This window comes from Sebastes umbrosus, chromosome 1 (assembly GCF_015220745.1).
Source record: "Sebastes umbrosus isolate fSebUmb1 chromosome 1, fSebUmb1.pri, whole genome shotgun sequence".
Classification (NCBI taxonomy): Eukaryota; Metazoa; Chordata; class Actinopteri; order Perciformes; family Sebastidae; genus Sebastes; species Sebastes umbrosus.
This window is the reverse complement of record NC_051269.1, coordinates 10,067,795-10,093,128: the sequence shown is the minus strand read 5'-3', so window position 1 is coordinate 10,093,128 and position 25,334 is coordinate 10,067,795. Positions and strand designations below refer to the sequence as shown.

The 25,334-nt window shown below is 37.4% G+C and overlaps 1 protein-coding gene and 1 pseudogene across 1 annotated transcript in view; one reads left to right on the top strand and one right to left on the bottom strand.

Moving 5' to 3' along the window:
• Positions 1–2,990: 2,990 nt before the first annotated feature.
• On the bottom strand, positions 2,991–4,633 carry LOC119496985 (annotated as a pseudogene).
• Positions 4,634–5,823: 1,190 nt separating this feature from the next.
• Positions 5,824–25,334, top strand: part of LOC119488987 (testis-expressed protein 264) — a 46,377-nt gene continuing 26,866 nt past the window's right edge. Inside the window, exons 1-2 of the mRNA XM_037771087.1 lie at positions 5,824–6,185; positions 15,878–16,099. Of these exons, the coding sequence (XP_037627015.1) occupies positions 5,937–6,185; positions 15,878–16,099 (471 nt within the window). The 5' untranslated portion in view covers positions 5,824–5,936. The remainder of the gene's footprint in view (positions 6,186–15,877; positions 16,100–25,334) is intronic.

The following is a 25,334-nucleotide window of genomic DNA, read 5'->3' as shown; positions in this document are numbered from 1 at the left end:
AGCCAGCCAGTGGGAAACAGTAGCCAGCTAGGGGGGTCTTGGGCATGAGGCCCCCCCAGAGAATCTTTTTTTATAAAAGCCCCAATTTGATGACCTGTGGCACATTCTAATGCTACTATTCCATCATATACACTGATCTTAATTATTGTGTATTTTAATGAGTTTGCCTGCCTGATTGTAAACATGTAGTGAATAATTGTAAAGGAGAATCAGGCTTCTAGTGTTTTAGCCCACAGTCTGTGATAGTTATTCATATTTAAAACCACGTCTATTCCTGACTGATCAGAACGTTTCTAATTTAGAATCATAGACCTTATTTATCATTTATTTATTGACACCTTCACTGTGGTTTATCAAGGCATGCCACAATGATGTTTAATGTATAAATTATCTCTTATTCAATGGAAATAAAAACGGTTACTTTAAGGGTCCCAGGTCTTATTTAGCCCGTGTATTGATTTTAAATTAAACTATTGATAAAATAAACCTATGGCAAAAAGAACTCTGAAATAACAAAACGTGAATCACTTGACTCAAATCATGTGAATCTAGTAAATCAACTCAACTTCCGTCATCTTCACTATCATCATACTTTATCATATAGGGGCCTACAGCAGGAAGTTCCATTACATCATATTTATATTTAGGATTTGGGACATCTGAATCCATGTATGAGTCAGACCCATTCCTGGCGCATTTCCTCCGTGTGGTGGTGGTGCGCACCCCTTTCTCTGAATTATAGATATCTCTAACTGTCGTTTTGACTAGTCACAATGACGTTATAGATATCTGGAATAGGAATTCTGACTAATCACACTGTAGTTGTAGATATCTCTAATGTTAATTCCTGATAGTCATAAGCTTTTAAATGTTAAAACAGCTCGCCATACAAAGCGTTCAGAAAATTAACAGCATTTCATTCGTTACATGTTTACAAAGTGTATTATCATTCTTTAAAGGTTTTATGAGCTGAAATGAGAGTTCAGATTTTGCAGAATGTTTCACCCAACATCCATCCATCCATCCATCCATCTGCAACCGCTTATCCCGTTGGGGGTCGCGGGGGTGCTGGAGCCGATCCCAGCCGACATTGGGTGAAGGCGGGGTACATCCTGGACAGGTCGCCAGTCCTTAGCAGGGCTGACACACAGAGACACAAACAACCATTCACACTCACATTCACACCTACGGGCAATTTAGAGTCAACAATTAACCTAGCCTGCATGTCTTTGGACTGTGGGAGGAAACCGGAGTACCTGGAGAAAACCCACACTAACACGGGGAGAATATGCAAATTTGTTTTGCATGTTCTCACCCAACATGTTGTTTTTAATTTGGTCCCAGTGGGATGATGATGATGATGATGATGATGATGATGTGAGGGGGATAGAATGTATTTCTCTGACACTACCTGTCATTTCACCTCAGGGGCGACTGTGGCTCAGAGGTAGGTGGAGCAGGTCGTCTACCAATCGGAAGGTCGGTGGTTCGATCCCTTTGCTCCGGTCACATGTCGATGTGTCCTTGAGCAAGACACTCAACCCCAAATTGCTCCCGAAGGCTGAGCCATCGGTGTGTGAATGAGTGTGTGAACAGGTGAATGCTGACATTTACCATTTACTAACTCTTCTCTTCCTCCCCCTCTACCTCCCCCTCACCCCCATCACCCTCCACGTCTCCACCCTCACATCCTGTCAAAAGGATAGTTTGGGTGTTTTGAAGTGGGGTACTTGTACTTGTATGAGGTACTTATCCATAGTAGGTGTGATACTTACAGTGGATGGAGGACCTCATACAACCCCGCTTCAAAACACCCAAACTATCCCTTTAACTTTTGGGGCGACATAGTGACTAAGTGATTAGCACCGTAGCCTCATACAGACACCAACAGCTGTCTGGCTGTGTGGAGCTGGTATATTCTGCCTGTGTCTGCGTGGGTTTTCTCCTGGTGCTCAGGTTTCCTCCCACAATATCCAAAGATATGCACTTGGATATTCTAAATTACCCCTAAATATTTTTTTCATTCAATAATATTTCAGTAAGGGGTTTCTCCTGGTGCTCAGGTATATATATGTTTATATATTTGTATATATCTATATACTGTGTATATATATAATCATACAAATAAATTATTAATAAAATTAAAAATAAATAAAAAACAAAAAAATACAATTTTGATATGTCTGTCTCTGTGAATAAATGTATACAATATAAATACAACTGTAGGACATTATGGGGGCTATAAAGTAGAAGTACTGATATCTGTTTAAGTTGTGATTTAAACAACGCTGAAGCTGATCAATAAAACGATCAATGTTACGTAATAAAATATGTTCTAAATGGTATTTTAGGCGCTGGTTAACAACATGAGCCGGTTCTGTAATAAACAATGATATTTTGCAGTAAAAACCATGTAACCTTTATGACTGAGGGGCTCGTAATTATTTTTAATATTAGCATTATTTACTGGTAATTAAGTTTAATTTTTTTTATACATTGTAAACAATATAAAAAAAGTAAAAAAAATGTATGTAGGTGAATTATGTAAAGCAGCACATATCCTACCTGAATGTCAACACTAGAGAAATACTTTGAACAAAGTCACCTCTATGCTTCTCTTATGTTCATTTTTTTTAAATTTTAAGCAAATTTCCCACTGCGGGACTAATAAAGGAATAACTTATCTTATATAAAGTAGTAGGCTTACCTCAAGGTACACCCTTTTCTCTTTATTAAAAGAGTGGTGCCCAAAGGATGATTTAATATAAGATAAGATATTCCTTTATTAGTCCCACAGTGGGGAAATGTGCAGTGTACAGCAGCAAAGGGGACAGTGCAGAAACAAGAAGCATCAGTAAAAACAAAAATCAAGATACATTAAATCATATAATTCAACATAATTAACCTAAATAAATTCTCCATGGGCGACATTAGAATACTGGAATCGTATGGGTAATTGTGTGTGCAGTGTACAGAAATGACAGTAGTGCTTTATATGACATTGCATTTTTATTTCTCCTCTAAGTCTAAGATATTTGAGTTATACAGAGTCAGGTAGTGTCAGTCTTTTACATGCTCATCAGAAACTCCCCACACAAAAATGTTTCAAAGAGTGTCTTCATTGAGTAAATAGGCTGAGCAACCAACGTGTACTGCACTGCAAATATCACAAACTTAGGACTGTTAAAGTGAGTTAAACAATGACAGTGGAAAACTATGATGAAATACCGCAAAACAGATGTGTACTGATTAACGTGTTTTTGGCCAGGCTGGTCATAACTGATATCCCTTAAAGCTGCACCCAGATTGTGTTGCAGCACACCTTACTTGCCCCTCTTAAGTAGCTCTTTAATATCTGCCTCAATGTCAATGGTAAGGAAACTTCTGCTGTAGCGCTTGTAGGGCTCGCCATCAGGACCGACCAGGAACTTCTCAAAGTTCCAGGAGACATCGTTCCTGCTTACGGGACTCCAAATAATGGACTTTGGATCGTTCATGAGAGCCATGGCATTATCAGAGGGAAAGGGAAGCTTTTCCTTCAGATATACAAACAAGGGGTGGGCATCTTTTCCATTCACATCCACCTTCTCGAGGAGCTGGAACTTGGGTTCAAAGCCCTTCCCTGGACGGATATGCTTCAGAGAGCTTAGGATTTCATCATTCTTGCAGTTCTCCTGTTATAAAAAAGACAAACATTAAATACATTAGAGATGGACATGAAATCAAGTTTTCCATTTTATACCATTTTATACATCTACTCCAATATGCCGCATTTCAGGAGGAAATATTGTATGTTTTACTCCCTATAGGCTATTTATCTGACAGCTGCAGTTACTGGTTATTGTGCAGATTCAGATTTTTACAAACAAAACATATGATCAAGTTATAAAACATGAGGCACTGTTAGAGAATAGGCTACTGACAGTATAGCCTACTATTATCATTAATGCATTAGTAATAATAACATACACATTCTTCTGCTTATGAGGTCTTCTAGTTGTGATACTTTAAGTACATTTTGCTGATAATACTTTTTTATGTAAGTGACATTATGAATGCAGGACCTTTACTTGAATGGAGTATCTTAGCCCTCATCCTACCGACTGGGGACCCCAGAGGTATACTTTTTTTGTCTCACAGGCGCTTTATTCTATCATTCCAACTTTTCATGACTTTCATGACAATTTGTTCTTCAATTTGTTTTCTAAATACCTATAGCCTATACTACATTTGAGCTGTTTAGACTCCTAGACACATCATATTATGTTCTAAATATGTTAATAATATCCTCCCATGTCAGCCATTTCTGAATCCACACACGTCCTCCTACCTGATGTCCAAACTGATTACAGGGTACACCCAGAATAACGAGTCCCTCGGCTGAGTAGCGGCTGCTGAGCTCGTTCATGTGAGTGTAGTCCCTGGTTGTTGTTCCTCAGAGAGACGCCACATTCTCAATGAGGACGACTTTACCCTTCAGGGCAGAGAAACTCAAGCTCTTACCAGACAGCAGTTTAGCTGTCAGGTCGTAAAACCTTCTCACATTCCCAGCCATTGTCATGAACTCCGGATGAATCACACAAACAAGTAGGAGGTTTAAGAAACAAGACGATACGTTATTTCTATTTGGGCGGTCCAGTGTCAGCAACTTCCTGTAAGTCCAGCCCTCATGTTCTTCATGGGGCGGGACAGATCTGACACAACTCTCAAGGTTTCATTATTTCACGTATTAAACTTTATTTTTTTTTATTTTTTTTTGCAATATCCATAAGAATCAATCACACACAATCACACACACACACACACAAAAACAAAGTTTTCAGATGCCATTATTGCAATAGTCGAACTCAGACTCACAGGACCATTTCCCTATCAAGGAAGTAGCTTTCCATGATGCGCTGCATATTAATTATTAACCATTTATGGTTATATATCAGTTAAACCAGCGTTTCTTAATAGTCTACTACATTTAAATTGTTACTTCCATTAGAGAAATACTTTATTTCAAAAGTTCAATTTAGATTTTTCATAACAATTCTGCAAATATATTTTACAGTATAAAAATAAAATAAATTATACAACACATAACATGTAAGGAAAGGAAAAGATGAATAATAATAAAAATAATAATAATACAAAACAAATAAACAAAAAACAATCAGGGTTTGTTAAACAATTGGAATAAATTTGATATGTCTAAACAATCTAATATCTTTTTGCCAATTTACAATTTTTTAGTTTTAAATTTTCAATCATAGTCAAATATGTTTTAAAAAAATATAAGTATCTTTAAAAATATGAAAGGAGGGTATTCTTTTAAGCCATATCATTTTATGTATACAATATTTTGCTAAGATAATAATCAAATAAATGATGTAAATCTCATCTGCTGTCTCTCTTTGTTAGTATGATAACTTTTTCAAAATGTTTTGAGAAGTTCTTCTGTAAATCAAACCAAAAAGAAGTAGCATGAAAACAATCTATAAACACATGTTTTGCCCTGCAGACAATGCATCTATTGTTCACAGTTGCGAACATTATAAATAAGTTAAACATTAAAAAGTGGCATTTATGGGGCATCACAATAATGTAGGTTACCTGTTACAAAAAGTTGACCCTTATCTTTATCAAATTACCTATGTGGGTATATTGACTGTACACACACATACACTACCAACTAAATCTGAATTATAAACATGTTTTCGGCATGGACATGTTTTCTTTTTAAGAGTTTTAAACGTTTATTTGTAACAAAATCCCCCCTCCTTTAGCCGGCAGAGATGGTACATTCCAGGAAGCACTGTGCACATGTGTAATGTAGTCTCTTCTGGTTCTGTGGTTTGCCGTCTGAAAACTTCCAGACATATTCTTTAAAATACTACACTGTAACAGGAAGTCGTAACAACTTTATTGAGGGTTTATTAACTGTTATAATCATGCCAGACTGGGTCATAGTGTGTGTGGTCCTTAGCCTGTTAATAAGTCTTATAACAGGTTATGTGTTGTACTCGGGTCTGCTATCAGACATCACCGTGGTAACCGGTTCTCCTCCCATCACCAAGGTAACATTCGCCTACAAGTTCAAACAAGGACCCTACCAAGGCAGCGCACCGCTGTTCAAGGAGTCTCACAGGATTGGACCAAAGCTCACATGTATTGGAGTGTTTTATGATGACCCCAAAAAGGTAAACATTCACTACTCTAACGCTTGGTACAACTTAAGTTTCTTTTGCCAGTGTTTTCCCGCCTTTTACTCACTATCTTAGCTTATAAATGAGGCATGTTTTACTGTGTGAACTAGTTTGTGTAGTTGACCACTAGATGGAGACAGCGCCATTCATTTAAAACCACTGTGATGGAAGATACATCAGATTTAACACTTGGTGTATATAATATAATTTATCCAGTTAACATGTTTCTTTTCACAATGAATAATCAGTTTGACATCTTGCCTGCCTTCTTTCTTATTGTTCAATATTATATTTATTGTTTTTTTGTTCATTTTGAAACAACAGAACAAACATTCACAAACGTCCCCAATAATAACCTTCTCAGTACAAAGAAACTTAACAAACCTAATATTAATATAAAATAAGCCAGTATAGATACAGGAAAAAAATATTACATATAAAAGATAGATAAATAAGTAAAAAGAATATACACAAGTAAAAAAATAAAATTAAAAACAATAAAATAAAATATATTTATATATACATGTATATACTGTATAGTCTGCCTTCTTTCTACTTTTTTTTTCATACTATTTCCGGTCAAATCTTTTAATTTAAAAAAAAAAAAAATTTCAGAACTTTATTTCAACAAAAGCCATGTACAAAAGAGTATAGGGAATACAAAGAAACACCACAAAAAAAGACAAAACAAAAAAACCTAATGTCAGAGGAGTTCAATGTCCATTCATTTTAAGTCTTTTCAGAGTTCAGGAAAATGTACTTCCTTTAAAATATTGAGAGACTTTACACTTTTTTTGGTTTCTGACATTTTCAAGTAAGGTGCCGTACTGCTTGAGTTCAACAAGAAACCGACGAAAGCAGGGTTTGGAGTCAGACCATTTCGATTTGTGGATATGGAATTTACCAAGAATAATCAGAAGCTGAATTATATAGGTAATGTTGCTATCCATCCCATTAAACACAAAATATAACATCAAATCAAATAATATTGTCTGCCTTCGTTCTACTTTTTTCCTCAGCATTTTACAGAGACTTTTGGCACAGACTGATTTGTGTGTTTTCCCCTTGAGTAACATCACAGCACATCTGGACAGGGTGTGATGTTGTTTTGTGGATTCACACAGATGTGACAGATTTCATAAAATAGGCTATTATCCATGTGCATGTTGGAGATGTTCATTTAAGGTCCTGAGATGAAGTCCCAAACCAGAGTTTAATGTCTATTGGACTCCAAAATGTTAAATTTTTAAAGGGCCTATATTGTAAAAAGTGCGATTTTCACGTCTTTTATATCATAAAGCAGGTTTCAGTGCTTTATAAATACTGTTAAACTATCAAAACCCTCAATACACAGAGAAATACACACAGCCCATATTCAGAAATTGTGCGTTTGAAACAAGCCATTAGGATTTCTGTACATTGGTGATGTCACAAATATACAATATTTAGACCATTTCACGGTTTTATACATAAACATTCTAAATGTGGTCCAGTTTGTTTCCTGTTGCAGTGTATGTGAATGTCATCAGCTGACAGGAAGTAAACATGGACCCAAGCTGTTGCCGAAATGCACTAAAACGGAGCGTTTCAGACAGAGGGTAAATGCAGGCATTTTCAGGCAGACAGTATGAGGAAAATAAAGTTTTTTTTTAACATAACAGCATGTAAACATGTTGTAATAGAAACACAAAATACAAGTATGAATCTGAAAATGAGCACGATATGGGACCTTTAACAACACATCACAAAACACAGAGTTATATTTCAATAAATACAAAATATGTTGAATCAAAGCAATAAACTATGACCACACACCAGCAGTATTAATCACAATAAATCAACAAATTGTTTTAAAAAAATACTACGAAATTGAATTTCATGACATTGATCTTTCTCACAGAACTGTATTGAAATAAATCACAATATCTTGTAGAGTCTGATTGAGCTGATTTCACAGTTTGAATGAGATCTGTTGAGTCTAACTGCTGTGGCTTCTTTCAATAACATCCCTGTATGCTAATTAATCAACAGTGATGTGATATATATATATATACATATATATATATGTATATATATATATACAGTATATATGTGTGTGTTTGACTGGTGTTATGGTTTTGTGATGTGTTGTATGTTGGAGGGTCACAATGCAAAGTAGCCACTAGGGAGTGTAACTGCAGCTGTGTAGAGTTATAGTGTATTTTTAATCTATCAAACATATTCCATCAATTGGTTAATCAAACACGTTTTCAAAATATTTATTCAATATTGGCCATTTTGGAGTTCCATAAAGGTCAAGGGTGAAAACGTGGAAGCTTACAAAACTGAAGTGAATATGACTGAGACTCACTCAATCCCGATTACTAAATTGGATCTCTCTCTGTGAGGTGTTTTCCAACTTTCCCAACCAGTCCCTGTGTGAACTCCATCCATCCCAAAATCTCAGTGTCTATGAGCAGCAGGAAATATTATCTGCTGGATCTGTTTTCCTGATACATGATCCTGCTCACTCTCTGGGGTCTCCAAAATCCTGCAGCGCTAGTTCCCACATTTTAAAGCGAGTCCACAGCGTGAGTTGTTTTTTCAATAGGCTCAGCCCCAAACAGAACGATAAGGAATGAGACAAGGAGAAGCATCTCAAAATGATGAAGCAGTTCAGTTTGATGCACTGTGGAGGGTCTGCTGGTTCTGCTAACAAGGGTGGAAAACAGGGGATCTTTAGAATTCTGCTATAGCATGAGCTAATATTGATTGTAAAACACTTTATTCAGCTGGCTGTCATAGCAAACTGCTGATCTCTATATGACCTCCGTGAGAGAATGCATTGAGAGCTGGGCCATATATGAGATTAGATATCATCAAGATATCTGGAATATCATGATAAGACACAATAATAAAGGACTTTACATGCTTATATCTGAAACAATGAATTGATAAATCATTGAAGTATTTTATTAATCTATAATACCTGTCTGGTTTCAGTTTCTCACATGTGAAGACATTACGCTTTTCTCTGTTTTATCTCGTTGTAAACTGAATATTTCTGCATTTTGGACTGATGGTCGGATGAAACAATCAATGGGAACGTGAGATGGACACTTTTCACAATTTATCGTCATTTTATAGACTAAAATAATCAGTTAATTTAAAAACAATCAATGATTTTATTGATATAAATGATTATACAGAGCAGTGTTTCTGCTATTTGGCCTACCCTTATTAATGTAAATGGGGTGGACAAAATAATAGAAACACCTATCAGTATAACTCAGCCTCCAACATGACCATAAAGTTGAATCAACAACTCTGGAAAACAGTTCCAACAAAAACTGAACTTTACAACCTTCATGAAGGTATATTGTCGGTAGAGCTGAAACTAACGATTATCTTCATTGTCGATTCATCTGTCAATTGTTTTCTCAATTAGTTGTTTGATCTTTAAATGTCAGAAAATGGTGAAAAATGTCGATCAGTGTTTCCCAAAATCCCAAGATGACGTCCTAAAATGTCTTGTTTTGTCCACAACTCATAGATATTCAGTTTACTAGAGGAGTAAAGAAACCAGAAAATATTCACATTTAGATCAATCAATTATCAAAATAGTTGGCGATTAATTAAATAAGTGACAATCGTTGCAGCTCTAATTGAAGATTTGGCGTATTAGACATTCGTTTTTTAGAAAGGTGTAGCCTACTTAATAAACTGGCAACTGAGAGTATAGTGTATACATACTGTATAGTCAGCAGTTAGCACAAATGAGCAGCTCTAGCTGAGTGGAAGGATCAATCAGCGGCTATTATTAGTGATTCTTTCTTCCCATGTTACATACCTGCAGATTTAATCACAAAAACAAAAATGTTTTCAGATGCCATTATTGCAATTGTTGAACTCTGACTCACAGGGCCATTTCACTATCAAGGAAGTAGCTTTCCATGATGTTCTAAATATTAATTATTAAACAAATATGGTTACATATCAGTTAAACCAGGGTTTCTTAATAGTCTACTACATTTAATTGTTTCAGATCACTATCACTATACACATCTAGAGTTCACAAACTTGAACTTCCATTAAAAATACGTTTTTTTTTAATAATTTATTTCAAAAGTTCGATTCAGATTTTTCATTAAAATTCTGCAAATATATTTTACAGTATAAAAATAACATAAAAATAAAATAAATTATACAACAAATAAAATATAAGGAAAGGAAAAGATGAATAAAAACAAAATAATAATAATAATAATAGTAATGATAATTAAAAAAAACAATCAGGGTCTGTTAAATATAGGGGTATAGTTAGCACAAATTAGCAGCTCTAGCTGAGTGGAAGGATCAATTAGTGGCCATTAGTGAGTCTTTCTTCCCTTGTTACATACCTGTATTTTAGAGGAAATATTATATATGGAAGTGCAAATAGTTAGAACCAAACATTGTCAAACTATCCATATTGAAGTATTGTCAACTATACTGTGATATTTCCTTTGTCAGTATCACTCAACTCTAATATTTGCATTTACTCTCGGTATCTGAAATATGCTGATATCTCCCATTTTCAGAGCTGCCTCTCAACAGTATTGACTTAAGTGGTGCTACTTAAACAACCTGCTGGAATGTAATCGGAGTTCAGTGATGGACTTTAGTCCTCAGCTCGGCTTCAAAACACTTTTGTTATGCTCATCCTCTTTTTTCCAAGCCGGCAATTAGGCCAGCAGTGGGTCCTGGTTCCTCTGCACAGTCACAGCCAAATCCTGATCTAAGTTAAAATAATTGGCGTAATGATCTCAGCTCATTAGCGTCCGAGCCTCGGGATGCCATTCAGTCCCGGCGTCAGGAGCCCCAGAGAGTGCTCTCAGATAGGAGGGCTGGTATTTTGGTGTCTAAACAGTGAGACACTGTCCATTGATATTTGTAGTGAGGGAGATTTTCCAAAGTGCAGCTGACAGAGGATGAAGTGTCGGCATGGCTAGTCTCATCCTCTGTTCTCACTTTTACCTCCTTTAATCACTTCCTTTGGAGAAACAAAAGACCTCGACAAGGACTTGAGTTGGTCCTCAGATGGTTGCCATGGATACAGGGCTGGAGCAGCTCTGTCTGTTCCTTCAAACGGCTAACAGATATACAGGGCCCCGCTCACTAAAACCCATCTCCTCCACCAGCCTCTTCACAGTCTCAAAGCCGGGGGGGTTTTGACCCAGTGCTCCCACTTCCCCTCTACCCTGCAGCTCTCCTCTCCTCCTCTGCTGCGTCCAACTTTGACAAACGTCAGAGGGAGGTAACGGGGGTGGTGTTCTGTCAAACTTGATATTCCAAGTAAGCGATCGGGGTCAGGGTTTGAGGTTCTTGTCTAAATAAAAAGCTGTGTGACAAGTGGTGAAATGACACACGTGTCTGCCCATCTTCAGAGACCCATGTTTAGGTCACAATATGATGAAGCAGGGGTCAGTCAGGGAATATGTATCAGTCTTTGTGGTGAATGATGAAATAGTGGAAAATCTTTCATAAAGGCCAATGTAGCCTTTCTGAATGTGAGCGTGGTACTTTGTATGCTGGTGAAGATAATTTGCCTTTCTTACCTCTTGTTGTCTTACCAGAGTCAGTCCAGTCCGTGTGCGAGAGACATAAAGCCGCCGTTCTTACAGTTGAATTTCAGAAACTTTTTTGCTCCAGATGAGCTGTCAGTGTGTTGAAGAAACATCAAAAGAGAGAGCACTTGCGTCTTGATGAGTGCAGAGAAGCAAAACAAAGATTGTGGACAGAGGCTTGTGCTTTTGGCGCTGCTGGTTCTTTGTTCTGGACTCCCTACATGGAGGAGCCCTGTGATGATTAATAAATCCACTTGGCTCAGACTCCCCACTGTGAGCCCCCAAAACATCCAAACTGTCAAAAATATCCTTATGGGTAAAGTTTCCCAAATGCACTATTGGTACTATATATCAGTCAAGCCATTAAAGCTGAAGAAGGCGAGATTGGAGAAAATATGATTTAAAAAAAAATAAGTTATTTTTATAAAACGGTCGCTATATCGTGCCAGTAGTACATGAAACAGGTAACCTGAAAAAAATCATGTGCCTCTGTGTCCTCCGGTGCTTCTAACAGCATCTGCAAGATTTCACAGACCGGAGGAAAACAAGCAGTAACAGCTGATCTAAGGTCCGCTGTCCAGCTGCCGTCTATGAGAGTCGGCTGTCAATCACTCGCGAACTCCGACCAAACGGTCAAACTCGGCAGCGCTGATCAAATATGAATCAATATTATGTTACGTTAATATCTATTTCTCTCCTCAAATGTTTTCAGAATCATCTTGTAGTGTACGGTTTAGCTGTAAGATGAGAAAGTTTGTGACGCCGCCGCCATTGTGAAATCTGGTGAAGGAACACCAAGTTCCGGTCACATGACCGGAGCACAACCAATAGGAACGCTCTCTCAATGAAATTACCTGTGATTGGTCAAACTCTTCCGTCACGGGCTAGATTATCTAAATCCTGTAAACAGAGCCATGAGGAGGTGCAGAAGTCTAGTTTTCTCTCAGAACACTTGAATTACAATATGCTGAAAGGTTATTATGGAATTTTTGCCCAATGATGCCAAAAATATACTGCCTACTACCACTTTAACTGGATATTTAAAATCAATGTGTTTTGTTTTTAACAAAGTGTTTGACACGTTATATTTCAGTTTGGCCAGCTCCACTGAGAGCTTGACTCTTCTTTTGACTGTGTCTCTATTGTTGATTTGGAGTAGTGAGTAGATGTTTATTTAGGGATTGGGGACATTTGATGGGGATCATCTCTTTTCCTGTGAGTCTTCATTATCTCCTCTGAAGATCCAAAGCATTAATGGCTTACTGGACAATATGGCTTAGCTGTCGTCTTTAAAATATCATGTGTATCCATGTACAGCCAGGAGTTGTATGTACTGTTTGTTGCTTCATGCGTGACAACAATGCCAACGCTGGAGGGGAAAAATCTATAATTTACAACACTGGCAAGAGAAAACAATGCATGTAATATTAGCCTCAAGTCGACTGAAGGTGGTGATTATTTCCCCACAACTTGACTCAATCTGAAGATTCTCTACCTGGGAATATAGCTGGAAATTGACAGCAGATAGACAAAAAATATCCCAAAATCTAGGCTGTAGATTGTTATTTCCCTTATTACGAAGATGACTAATGTGAGATCCTTTTCCTAAAACCCTGAAATGGGGTTGTAACTAATGATTATTTTCATTATCGATAAATCTGCAGACCATTTTCTCAATTAATCGCTAAATCGTTTGGTCTATAAAATGTTAGATTAGTGAAAAATCACATTTTCCAAGAGTTCTTGTTGACATCATCAGATGTGTTGTTTTGTCCGACCAACAGTCCAAAACACAGTCCAAAAGATATTAAAGCAAATCCTCACACTGGAGAAGCTGCAACCAGAGAAATGTTGGCATTTGTTGCTTAAAAATAGCTCAATCAATCAATCTATCAATCAATCAATCAATCAATCAATCAATCGAATGCTGAATAAGACATTTTTAGGCTACCAAAAAGGTTATAATTAACTCTCATGAACTGAAAACACACTGTGAAAGGGTTAAAGTTTTAAGATGAAAACACTGTGGCGGTACTGAGTCAGAAGACTGAAAAACAGTTCCCATCCACATAATAATATAAAATAAAATGCCTTCTTAATAATAATAATGAACAAATGCCTCTTCAATAATGAACAAATGCCTCTATATTAACAAACAATTAAGGAAACTGAAATATTGGTTTGTGTTTTTCCTTTTACCCTCCTTTAAAGTTTTCCCAAATAAAATACACTAAAAGAAATGGGTATAAAGGGTTTCATTGAAAATCAACAAATGAATAGAATACAAAAATACAGCCTGCAGGCGTTAGGCTATTGTAAGGCAAGCCAGCTGTTGCACAAATAGCACCTAATCGTCCCAGTGCAGGTAACCTAATTGGTTGGCACTTAACTTGTTTCCCCAACTAGGAGAGTCAACACTCTCAACAAACAAAACACAAAGATCACAGAATCCCAAAAGGGCCCAAAACAGACCAGAGTTTCTGGTAAAGCTGATAACACATGTTGCATTGAGTGAAGGAGAGATCAGAATGACACTGGGTGTGCAGTTTCCCTCCTCTTTTAAGCCCTACAGAAAGGGCGTCGTTACACCCTGATTGGCCAAGAGGGGAATGCACCAAGCTGCTCTCAACTATCATTTAAGAGCCAGTCCCCACACCCTGCGCAACAGGTGAACTGAATAACCCTCTAATCACTCAGCAACTCAACCAAAAAAAACACCAGGGAAAAGGGAAACAACAGCAAGCACCAGAGAATTGGCAGCTGCCACAACACGGACAACTCCCGGCCCGACAACGCCGTGGTAGCGACCTGTCAATCACAAGGTAGCCACGCCCTAAAGCATCCCCTGCTTTATGCTCTACTTGACTCTCAATGGGACCATAATTTACTAAATGAACATCATGCTGTATTGAAGAAGACTTGAAACTAGCGATTGAGACCATAAACTCATGTTTACAATGTTTACTGAGGTAATAAATCAAGTGAGAAGTAGGCTCATTTTCTCATAGACTTCTATACAATCAGACGTCTTTTAGCAACCAGAGGAGTCGCCCCCTGCTGGCTGTTAGAGAGAACGTATGTTTAAGGCACTTCTGCATTGGCTTCACTTTTCAGACCTGGAGGTTGCTCACTGGTTGCACTATAGAATCAGATTAAGAACTGATTCTGATAATCAGAATTCATCACAAAATTATTCAAATTAGCTATAGATCATCTGTAGTTAATCTGCTGACACTAAACGGATCTTGTGCATGCAGATTTCTCCCGTCTTGCAGTATTTGTGTGTGTTTGAAACCTTGAATGTGTGCTTGGTTGTGTGAATAATTAGTAGTAGTGTGCAGTGCACGGTGAACGCCTCACTTCTACCCATGACTGGTCTTGCGTGTGGAGGAATAGAGGAGAAAATAGACATTCTCACAGACACTGGCTGTGCTAGAAGCGTAGCATTGATAGTTTTATGGACAAATTGGACCATTCCAGCTTATTTATTACATGAGCCTTCAGCGGTGCTCAGCTCAGCACAGTGGGGAGAAAGTCTTGGATGTCCCAGGAGTATTCATTTGTAAAGAGTGTCTCCCTTTTCTTCTTTTTTTAATGGGCACCAGGGTGCTCAGAGTGGAGGAAGGAGCAATAATTGCTGCGCTGCCAAATGCGCCAATTAGAGCTCTGATTAATGAGAATATTTTCTCCTTAAATTTGGCACCTGGCTGACATCAGAGAAGATATCTACATCCCAGTGTTTATTTTATTTATTTATGCTGTGCACTACTCATACAATTACCTTACATTACACCCTAGTGTTTCCGACTCACCAGTCTCCAGAGAGTCTATGGAAATGTTGATGATAGGTGAGGTGACACCACAGAGTTTTACCCCCTTTTCTCAGGGAGATTGACGGGCAATAGGAGAGATGATGTAGTGTTTTCTGCAATCATTTAGAGTCGTAATAATGAGGAAAAATGGGAAAGGGCAAATGCTGGTAAGGCTACAGAGTGTGAGCATCGCTTCTATCTGATCCCTCTAAACTATCAGTCTCATCTTGTTTTTATGTTCTCTCTTATTGATTTTTTATTTATTTGTTCATTTGACCCTTGCTTCCAGGTGCCGGGACCACAGTGTCGCTACGTTGTCGGCAGTATTCTGAGCGAGGGAGACAACAAGGCCGACGAGGAGCTTTTAAAGAGCTACGAGACATCAGGCTTCAATGTCTTCTCCTTTCCCGAAGTCACCCACGTGGTCACTACCTCGTTCCCCCTCAGGACGTTTTTCTCTGTCCTCCTGGGAATAAGAAGAGTTTACCCACGGCTAACCCGCTACATCAAGGTATGATGCCTTTTGGACTCTTTTCTACCAATCACAGTCACTTGAATTTTGTTTTAAATGACTACGTAGTTGTATATTCAAATTACAAGAAAGGGCAATCAGGAAAATATGATATAATGAGACCAATGATAACCGTAGAATAGGAAATGTATACTTTTACATGAATGCACCATATAGGCCTATATGTAACTATTACCCATGCTTGGACAGATGTTTTCTATGCGTAATCCCAGGTGTGTATGTGAAAAGTGCCTTAAAGGAACAGTGTGTGACTTTTAGGGGACTCTGTTGGAAGAAATGGAATATGATATTAAAGCAGCAGTGGGTAGAATTGGAGCAAATATGATTTAAAAAAGTTATTAAAGTTATAAAACAGTCACTATATCCTAACAGTAGTGCATGAGACAGGTAATCTGAAAAAAATCAAGTGCCTCTGTGTCCTCCGGTGCTCCTAATGGCATCTATCTACAAAATTTCATAGATCAGAGGTCGCGTAAAATGTTTTCAGAAAGTTTGTGACCCGGCAGCCATGTTGAGATCAGTTGAGGAAATACCAAGCACCGCCCACCAGTTGGAGCAAATTTTCTAATTTTACAGCTAAACAGTACACTACAAGATGTTTCTGAAAACATTTGAGGAGAGAAATAGGCATTACAGTAACAGAATATTGATTCATATTTGATCAGCGCTGCCTAGTTTGACCGTTTGATCAGAGTTCACGAGTGATTGACAGCTGCCTCCGTTGAATGAACAGCCAATAGGAACGCTCTCTCTCTCTCTCTCTGAAATGACCTGTGATTGGTCAAATTCTCCCATCGGGCATTTTTTTTAAAGTCTGAAAACAGAGCCATGAGGAGGTGCAGAAGTCTAGTTTTCTCTCAGAACACTTGAATTACAATATGCTGAAAGGTTATTATGGAACTTTTCCCAATGATGCCAAAAACTTTCTGCCTACTGCAGGTTTAAAGCAGAAAATAGACACATGCTCTATTCTCCTCTCCTTGTGCCCTTAATGAGGAACATGTGCAGCTGTTCCAAACAACCAATGAAAACCAAAGGCTGGATTCAGTCACTACTGTTGTCTGATTATCAACCCCCATTCACTGCAACAAGACATGATAATGCAAACATCTTTGTTTGAATCATGTTATTATGGTCTTGTTACTGATACACAACATGCTATCTATGATACATAATATGTAATCTTATCTGCCTACTGCCGCTTTAATAATTATGTTTTCTTTAGTGTATAATCACCTGAAAATATGAATCATTGTGTTTTAGTTACCTAAGAATGAGCTGTTTATATCTAGAAAGGGAGTTGGTCCTCTTCATGGAGCTGGCCGCCATGTTTCTACAGTAGCCCAGAACGGACAAACCAAACACTGGCTCTATAGATAATGCTATCGACCACCGTATAGTTCTCCTACACGCTTGGCACATAGTTGAAGTTTCAGGGGATCCTGCACCTATTCCTTGTGTTATCTAAACGTATGGGTAAAGGAAAACAGAACTAATCACTGTCTGTGCATTATAGTGAAACATACTGTATCTTCACAGGCCCAGCATCATCATCATCATCATCATCATCATCATCAGCCTTACGCCCATCACATATGTGTCCCATGGGCCTCAGTGTTCTCACAAAGCTGGCTGCACATTGAGTCGGCTCAGTGCTGTTTAAACACTCATAGAGCTTACAGATATAGATAGCGGGCTCTCAGTGTTTCTATTTTGACTCAATATGGATTATTTTACATGTTGAAAAAAGGGACTAGATGGAATAAATAGCCATTCTGAGCCTATACTTGTGTGCTTATTTTAGTGTTAAGAAAACAGGAAAGGAAATGTGCGATGTGAAACGCGTGTGTGTGATAAGATGAATCATTCTCTAACTCGAAGGTGGGCTTACGTCAAGCAGTAGCAAATAAGTGATCAATATCTGACCCCCATGATCGTCACATACACATCTGAGTCATACTCTGTGTTTTCAGGCAGCACAAAGTTGAATTGTGAAAAGCCGAGCACGTCAAAATTTTTTCTTTACATCCCCTGGAGGGATGTTGTTAGTCAGGTAGCAAGGAGGAGATGTATGGTTAGAGCTGGAGATGGAGGGGCGGAGTGGATGTGAAGACAAAGTCGGAGAAAGAAAGAGAACAATTTGAGCTCCTTTTAGCACTTTCTGATGAATGATCTCGCTGAGTGCCGCTTGAGGGATGCTGGGAAAGTGAGTCATTGTGTTGAGCCGAGAGTTTTTGTGGATGTGGTTTAATTATGCAGCGTGCTGAAACAGGTGGCAACACCACGGGTTGTCTCAATCGCTCTGCTTCTGCTGGAGGAATGTGTCTGTGTGTCCTGTCTGGCTGACGCTACCATCTGCTTGGACGCTGTTTAAATCTGGCTCCGCTCCAGTGACACTTAGCCTGTCTGAGAGGTCAGCTTACCGCCATCAAAGTGGACACGAGTCTCCTTTACCAGCAATACATCCTCTTCTGATCATTGTTTCTGTGCTTACTACACAGCATTTACTGGCTGAAGTCAGTTGTTAAGCGCCACATAATTGGAAGCACTATTGCATTTTATAATTAACGAGCCCTCTCATAAAATCTTTAACATAAATAGATAGTTATTGAATCAGATAAAAGATTAATAGCTACTATAATTTGATGGTTTTTGATCCACTTTCTCTACTTTTGATACATTAAAGTATATAGGATTTCTCCAGATGTACTCAGTTGTCAGTTAATTAGGTACAGATAAAAATAAAGGGTAACACTTCATTTTACAGGTCCGCAAATCTTATGGTAATTAGCTGATAATTAGCAAGTAACCTTTTTGAAATTCTTTGGAATTACTGCCAAATTACCCCAATATTTACCTCAAAATTTATTTAAAATGACTTAATTATAAACATTATTTGATAATGATATGCTAAAATAGCATATAATGGTTAAAATAGGGCCTTTAGGCTTGAGAAGCGGCTGCTCTTCATCGGAGGTAGAAAACCAAAACTAATAGAAGACACTTTTGATCAGGCACAAATCTCACCATTGTGTGACATATTGTCTACACAAATGTAACCTGGTAGCTAATGTAATAATTCAGGGACTTTTTTTTAAAGAAATTTCAAAGTTTCGAGTTATTTGATAATTATAATCTATTTATCAGCAGACATGGAAATAAAGCATATCAATTAACTTTGTATTCTTTTCCTGGAAATGTATTAAATAAATTTCCAGCTATTTATTACTGCATATTGGGAAATAGCGAAATAATGTTTATAATAGATATAAAATAATAATACTAAAAGTCCAGAGTCAAGTCCCAAGTCAAGACAGCCAAACAAAGTAATTTTTTGATACATTTTGAGGTAAATATTGGGGCAATTTGGCAGTAATTCCAAAGACAATTTCAAATAGTTTACTTGCTATTTATCAACTAATTACCATGAAATTTGCGGACCTGTAAAATGAAGTGTTACCAAATAAAGCAGTCTAATGTGTGTAAGAAAATATCGATAATATTGAGTATATTGAGTATTATGTTTTGTGATATATTGATTGTCAAAAACCCGTATCGACTTTTAATTAATAGTTTAAATGCAACGATTATGTAATTGGCAAAGAGATGTGCCCTCTCACAGCCCTAATACAACAGCACTGAAATATATATTGTACTTTCATGAAAATCATAATGATTGTTTTCTGTTGAAACTGTTTTAGGGATGTGTTGATTCAACTTCACGGCCATTTAAGATGCTGTAGTTTCTAATGTTTAGAAACCTTCTTGGTATATTTGGCACCATAAACAGCCTTCAAAATGACCACAAAGTTGAATCAACTCCTCTCTAAAACAGTTTCAACAAAACTTCATAACCTTCATGAAGGAACAATTGGCCTCAGGTTGTTGTGTTCGACTTCCTTAGTTTTAGCGAGACGTATTGAATAAACTCAGTAAACTGAGGGTTTACAGTAAATGTGTTAATTTCAGTAAACAATACGGGTTCTGCCTATGAAGTCTCATGTGGGTGGATCTCTGTCATCCATTGTTGTCCCTGCAGCTATTAACGAGATGTAACTCTCATTTTGACCTGTTCTGGAAGAAGACAGACTTAGAGGCTAGAATATATATATACGATTATACAAGTCATCTGTCTGTCTGGATACCTCTAGAATATGAATTTATTTTCATGTAATGTAATGCTAGATAGGCCTCGGACCGAGGGGGGAAAGGATTTGAGAGTTATGGATCTTGGATTTCCGCCATGCAACATATTTTATCCAGAGCCATGAAATCCAGAGAGGGATTTGATTCAAAATCCTGCGGTTATGTTTCGAGGCCCAGGAAATCTGTTTAATTTAAAAGTTATGTAACATGAATGACATCTTTGGGTGTAACTCACAAAGTTGGACAATTGTTCAGTGCAGGTGGAGTTTGCAGCTTTTTGCATCTCTTTCCTTTCTGACTCTATGGTGTGTTTGCAAAAGTTGAGTTGCACTGTAATATTTTGTTATTAAAAAGAGAGCCATGTAGTTATTTGAATACAACTGTGCAATTTTGAATATCAGTTCAGGATGATGTTGATTCTCTTTGTAAAACAGTATTCACCTCAACACAGATAACCCGGTCTTCTCTGGGAGGCAGCATTGCCCTATGAAGACTGAATCCTTGAATCCGTATAATATTACTAAACACATTCACATATTAATATTCAAAGAGTAACAACCAAAAATATATTGTCAGGCAAATCCAGGCATTTCTCAGCCATCAGACTTGACTAAACCATCTGTCCAATTTCAAATTGTTAGAGCATTTAAAAGAAGCCACATTTATTACCTGTCATGTCGTGCTCCCTTACAGTATATCTTTCACAACCAGAGCACACTGACGCTTGCTGAAGTTGAGCTGGAAAACGTCAGTTGAAGTTGAAACTCTGCAGGTGGTTCAAATGTTGTTGGAAGTTGAAATGTAAGCATGAAAAGGAGTTTAAAGATAGCGTTGGTTGTGCTTTTTCAAATATTTTTTTGGTTATATTTGTTGAAATTCTCATTCCATCCCGACAGCAATCAATAAATCAAATGCTCTGACAAAAAGAAAAGAAAAGATCTGGTATCTGTGGCTGTCGCAGGACTGTAATAAACCCGTCCAATCATTTCATTCTGCCCAAACCGGAGTCTTCCACAAGCTGTTAGCTTGTGTTTGTTGTTTACATTCATAATGATAATTTTGGGGGAGTGGCTTTGGAGGGAGGCCTGAAGTAACGGGCTGTCAGTGTTACCGACTTGGCGACTTTATCTCTAGATTTAGGGACTTTCGGAGCTAGTGCTGCTAGCTTCTTTCATTGGAAAAGAGTTGGCAACACTGGACTGGGTTTTTGGTTGAATCATTTTTCAAATCTAGCTCTTGCTGGTTTATCAGCATTACGGACTCTAGCTTTAACTGTTGGTTAATGTTGAAGGACTGTAATGATTTTAACCATATTTGAAAGTCGTGAAGCACTCCAACATTTGTCTTCATTATGAATAGTAGTGGTATTTTTTAGGGCTGTCAATCGATTAATCGCATGATTGTCCATAGTTAATTGACATTAATTACAAATTAATCGCACATTTTTTATCTGTACAAAATGTACCTTAAAGGGAGATTAGTCAAGTATTTAATACTCTTATCAACATGGGCGTGAGCAAATATGCCGCTTTATGCAAATGTATGTATATATCTATTATTGGAAATCAATTAACAACACAAAACAATGACAAATATTGTCCAGAAACCCTCACAGGTACTGCATTTAGCATAAAAAATATGCTCATAACATGGCAAACTCAAGCCAAACTGCATGTGATTATCATAAAGTGGGCATGTCTGTAAATGGGAGACTCGTGGGTACCCATAGAGCCCATTTTCATTCACATATTTTGAGGTCAGAGGTCAAGGGACCCCTTTGAAAATGGCCATGCCAGTTTTTCCTCCAAATTTCACGCAAGTTGGAGCGTTATTTAGCCTCCTTCCCAACAAGCTAGCATGGTTGGTACCAATGGATTCCTTCCTTTTCTAGTTTCATATGATGCCAGTATCTTCACTCTAGCTTTAAAACTGAGCCCGCTACAACGTAAAAAGCGCAATTTGCGTTAATGCGTTAAAGACATTAGTGGTGTTAAAACAAATTTGCGTTAACGCGTTATTATCGCGACACTTTGACAGCCCTAATATATACAGTATATAATAATAGTGATATATATATATATAAATATGATATATATAATTTCAACTAAAACATGGCTCACATTTAACAGAAGCAGCCCGACAGTTCTAAATGGCTTTCTTCAGTGAATAAAGCATGCTGTTGATGGCTGACACTTTGAATATCCCAAGTGGTGAGACCTTTTCAAACAAGCTCATCAGCATTTAGCATGCCTGGCTCGTCATGGCAGAATGATTTCTGTCTGTCAGACACTTTGAGTCGCTGCCCCACGGTTGGGCCTGATATTTGCCCAGTCAGACCATCGATCGGCCCCACTGTTTTTCTTCTGTGCCTGGGCTCTTTAGTGGCGGGCCACATCACAGACGCTCTGGCATCTTGAGATTTGATTCGAGCACTGTGGCCAGGCCTTCAGACCGGATTGGGGACCGTGGTGTGAGAATAATATTGCTGACATTCACAGAGATCTAAAGGTTTGCGAGAGGCAGACGATGGAACATTTGTTCGCTTCGGGGCACTGAAGTTTCTTGCCAGCACAGAGGTTCTGGGCTGAATATAAAGCAAGTTTTCCTTTGTTCCTTAGAAATGGCCTCTTTTAGCAACACACACACGGCGTGACAGTGATCATAAAGTCTTCCTCAGCTATTGAGAATGAAGCCTCATCTTTGGGACATAATGTGCTGCCTCTCACAATTCTTATTAGTGTCGTCCATATGGGCGAGAGTGATGCAAAGCGGTGCACAGATGTTAGTCCGCAGGGCCTGTTAAACATGCAGACTTTTAGCAAAAGGTGGCGTACATTCAGAAAGGTCAGAAAAGGTTATATGCTGGACAAAGTAATGGAGGCAGTGTCATATGCTCAAAGATTTAGAGTCTGTTTAAATTGTAATTGTAATTCTGGGGGTGTATAACTTTTTGAAATATTCTCATCAAGAAGAAAGTGGATATAGTCATTCAAACTATTTATTCTCTGAAGTATAAACTGGCCTTTATATGGGGGAGGAAATAAAGTTAAATTCAAAGCCCCTTAGGATGCTTTCCATGCTGAAGTTTTTGAGTCGTATCCAAGTATTCACAAGTTGTATATATTTCTTTTGTCTGTCTTAGATGTAACTTGTGATACTAATGAGGTGCAGGGATAAAGCCAGGTGGTCAGGGTGATTTATTAGCAAACTGTCAACTTGTATTAGGTCTTAAATTTCCATCTACAACATTATAATCTTCCACCAGCTTCAGTCAGACAGGAGCTTTTGAAATATGATTTTGATATCCAACCTATTATACAGTATGTCTCATTTAAATTCAATCCAAAACCTTTTTGTTGCCACCTGCTGTGGCTTCTTTCTTTCACTGACCAAAATGTTCCTTATTTGAACCCACTTTTCCAATACATCACACATGCACGGTGCCGTTAATTAAAATTCAAATAAAAGCTACAAATAACTGCATATACTCAATTCAACATACTTCAAATATGGACTGCACGTCTTGGAGAGAGTTATTATAATAATGTCACAGACTTATGCAATGATAAACATTATATATATTATATAAACATTGAAATAAACAACAGAGTTATTATAATAATGTCACAGTCTTATGCAATAATGAACATTATAAATCTCTGTTGATGACCCAGTAGTTAATTAGTATTGATTAGTTGTCAACTATTAAATTAATTGCCAACTATTTTGATAATTGATTAATTAAGAAAACTGATTCCAGCTTCTTAAATGTGAATATTTTCTGGTTTCTTTACTCCTCTATGACAGTAAACTGAATATCGTTGAGTTGTGGACAAAACAAGACATTTGAGGACGTCATCTTGGGCTTTGGGAAACACTGATTGACATTTTTTTATCATTTTATAGACAAAACAACTAATCGATTAATCGAGAAAATAATCAACAAATGAATCGACAATGAAAATAATTGTTAGTTGCAGCCCTACAGAGTAACTAAATACACAATTCAACATGCTTCAAACAGGAATGTGTGTCTTAACATCGAAATAAACAACAGAGTTATTATAATGATGTCATTCACAGATGCAATGATAAATGATAATTATAAATCTCAGTTGATCACCCAGTTTTGTCCCAATGAATGAAAATCAACTAGTTCTTATATAGAAATGTGGTATTGAATTTCTATTACATTTTTAAAACCCCATGCGTGGCAGTAAAATTTACCCAATTTACTCTTTGGTACATGGTCAGTTGAGTTTGACAAAATTCGGGCTTGGTAATATGACAACATACTGTAAAAATTGTCAAAACAATATAAAAATGTCTATCGTATATACTTTCTGTATTGTTTCTATCGCGATATAGGCTAGGTCTATATTTATTTATTTATTTTTTCTCTATAATTTCACTTAAAACTGTTCATTTTGCACTCAAGTTCTTAAAATGAGAAAATACTCCGTACTTTTCATTTGTCATGTATTTAATTCAGACAGGAGTATACAGTAGGCATTACCATGTGGTTATTTCATATAGACTATTTATTTATTGATATCAGGATAGAAGATTTTGGCCATATTGCCCAGCCATATCCAAAATATCATAACAATCATTTAGAATCATCTTAGAGTAAATACTGTTACTAGTAAGGTATGAACTGTTTCTGTGTTATTGCTGAAGGCGTCATCTCCAACACGTTAAAACACATTTCTTCTGTTTTCCTTTTTATCCCCTCGGTCTATCTATAATTTCTATGAACATTTGTGTGTATCTGTCACACCTGTTAAATATCCCAATTATCCTTCCTAACTCCCTCCTGATGTCACAAACAACAGGCATTGTTTGGAGTTAAGATTATGTGAATTTAGTGAGGAGTTTTATATAATGATGCAATAAAAATGAGGGTGAACACTGAAGTGAATTTGCTAAGTTAAAGACCTCAGACTTTCTATCAGCAGATGACGATAAACGGTAAAACTAATATCTCTGGTATGTTGTTTTATTTTTAACCAATTAATTATATTAATGTAAAATCACTGGGCCTCTTTCATAAAGTGTGTTGCATCAG